Source organism: Glycine soja, chromosome 7, assembly GCF_004193775.1.
Source record: "Glycine soja cultivar W05 chromosome 7, ASM419377v2, whole genome shotgun sequence".
NCBI classification, from domain to species: Eukaryota; Viridiplantae; Streptophyta; class Magnoliopsida; order Fabales; family Fabaceae; genus Glycine; species Glycine soja.
In genome coordinates, this window is record NC_041008.1 from 9,034,114 (window position 1) to 9,035,747 (window position 1,634).

General features: G+C 40.9%; 1 protein-coding gene across 1 annotated transcript; it reads left to right on the forward strand.

Annotated features, from left to right (window-relative positions):
- Positions 1 to 835: 835 nt before the first annotated feature.
- Positions 836 to 1,420, forward strand: LOC114419882. The gene has a single exon (XM_028385682.1). It carries the CDS (start codon positions 836 to 838, stop codon positions 1,418 to 1,420), a length of 585 nt encoding a protein of 194 aa, XP_028241483.1.
- Positions 1,421 to 1,634: the final 214 nt, after the last annotated feature.

Here is a 1,634-nt window from a genome sequence, read left to right on the forward strand (position 1 = left end):
TGAGACTGCACATGAAGTAAATTACATGGGGAATCAGCCAAGACCAAATTTTAATGTAGGTAGATACTCAGGATTTCAACATGGTCAAAACTACAACCAGCAACAAGGACAGTGGAGATCTCATCCTGGTAACCTGTTCAACAATGACCAGGGTGGACCTTCCAATAGGCCACAACAACAATGGCCTAACCTATATGAGAGAACCACAAGGCTGGAAGAGACTCTTGCTCAGTTTTTGTAGGTTTCTATGTCAAATCATAAGAGCACAGAGTCGGTCATAAAAAATCCCTAGATCCAGGTGGAATAGTTGGCCAAGAAACTGGCAGACAATCATTCAAGCAGTTTTTGAGCTAATACAGAAAAGAATTTGAAGGAGGAGTGTAAGGCTATCATGACCAGCGATAGGAGAGTCATTCTTGATGAAGATGAGGGGAGATAAGTTGATGAGAACCCAAAATTAGTTGCTAAATAAGAGAAAGAAGAAAAAAAGGAAGAGGAAGATGACCAGCTGAAGGAGGGACCAATAATTGATGAAAGGAAAGAAATAAGTGAAGAGAAGAAGAAAGAAAAACAAAAACAAAAACAAAAAGAAGAAAATGAAAAAGAGAAAGAGGATGAAGAGAAGAAGGAGAGTAAGAGTGAGTGTGCCCGTGAGAAGAAAAAGAAGGCAGCTCTAGCTGAAGGGAAAGAGGTGTCATACCCATTGGTACCCTCAAAGAAGGACAAGGAACGACATCTAGCTCGGTTCCTTGATATCTTCAAGAAATTGGAGATTAAACTGCCCTTCGGAGAGGCCTTGCAACAAATGTCACTCTACTCTAAATTCTTGAAAGACATGCTAGCGCGAAAAAACAAGTATATTCATAGTGACACCATTGTTGTGGAGGGAAATTGTAGTGCAGTGATTCAACGCATCCTTCCACCTAATCACAAAGATCCAAGAAGTGTCACTATACCATGCTCTATTGGTGTTGTGTCTGTTGGGAAGGCTCTTATTGACTTAGGAGCCAACATTAATTTGATGCCACTCTCCATGTGTCGGAGAATAGGAAAGCTGGAGATAATGCCAACAAGAATGACGCTGCAGTTAGTGGCCCGCTCCATCACCAGGCCTTATGGAGTGATAGAAGATGTATTGGTCCGAGTAAAACATTTCACCTTCCCAGCTAATTTTACTGTTATGGACATCGAAGAGGACTCTGAGATTCCTTTAATCTTGGGACGTCCCTTCATGCTGACCACCAGTTGCATGGTAGACATGAGGAAGAGAAAGCTTGAGATGGGAATTGCTGATCAGAAGATTAGCTTTGATCTATTTGATGAAGAAAAGCAATTGCTGGACCAGAATGTTTGTTTGCAGGTGAAGGAGTTTGAGGAAGAGGTTCTGGAGGTTGGAACCAAGTTTGACCCTGACCCATGAAGAACTATGTGTCAAGCCAATGACGTTAAATGAGCGCTTACTGGGAGGCAACCCAACCTTTTTTAATTCTCTTTCATTGCATCTAGTCAGAGTTTGCTTGTTTGTGATTGTATAAGCCATTTATCAGCATGTTTTGCATTAACATAAGGGGTTGATTAAGCTTCTATGAAGTTGTGGATGAAAAATAACTTAGAAATTTTTTTTAGTCATCCAC

Excerpts from the sequence above, each read along its gene's own strand:
- LOC114419882 (XM_028385682.1), top strand. The coding sequence starts at position 836 with ATGCTAGCGCGAAAAAACAAGTATATTCATAGTGACACCATTGTTGTG.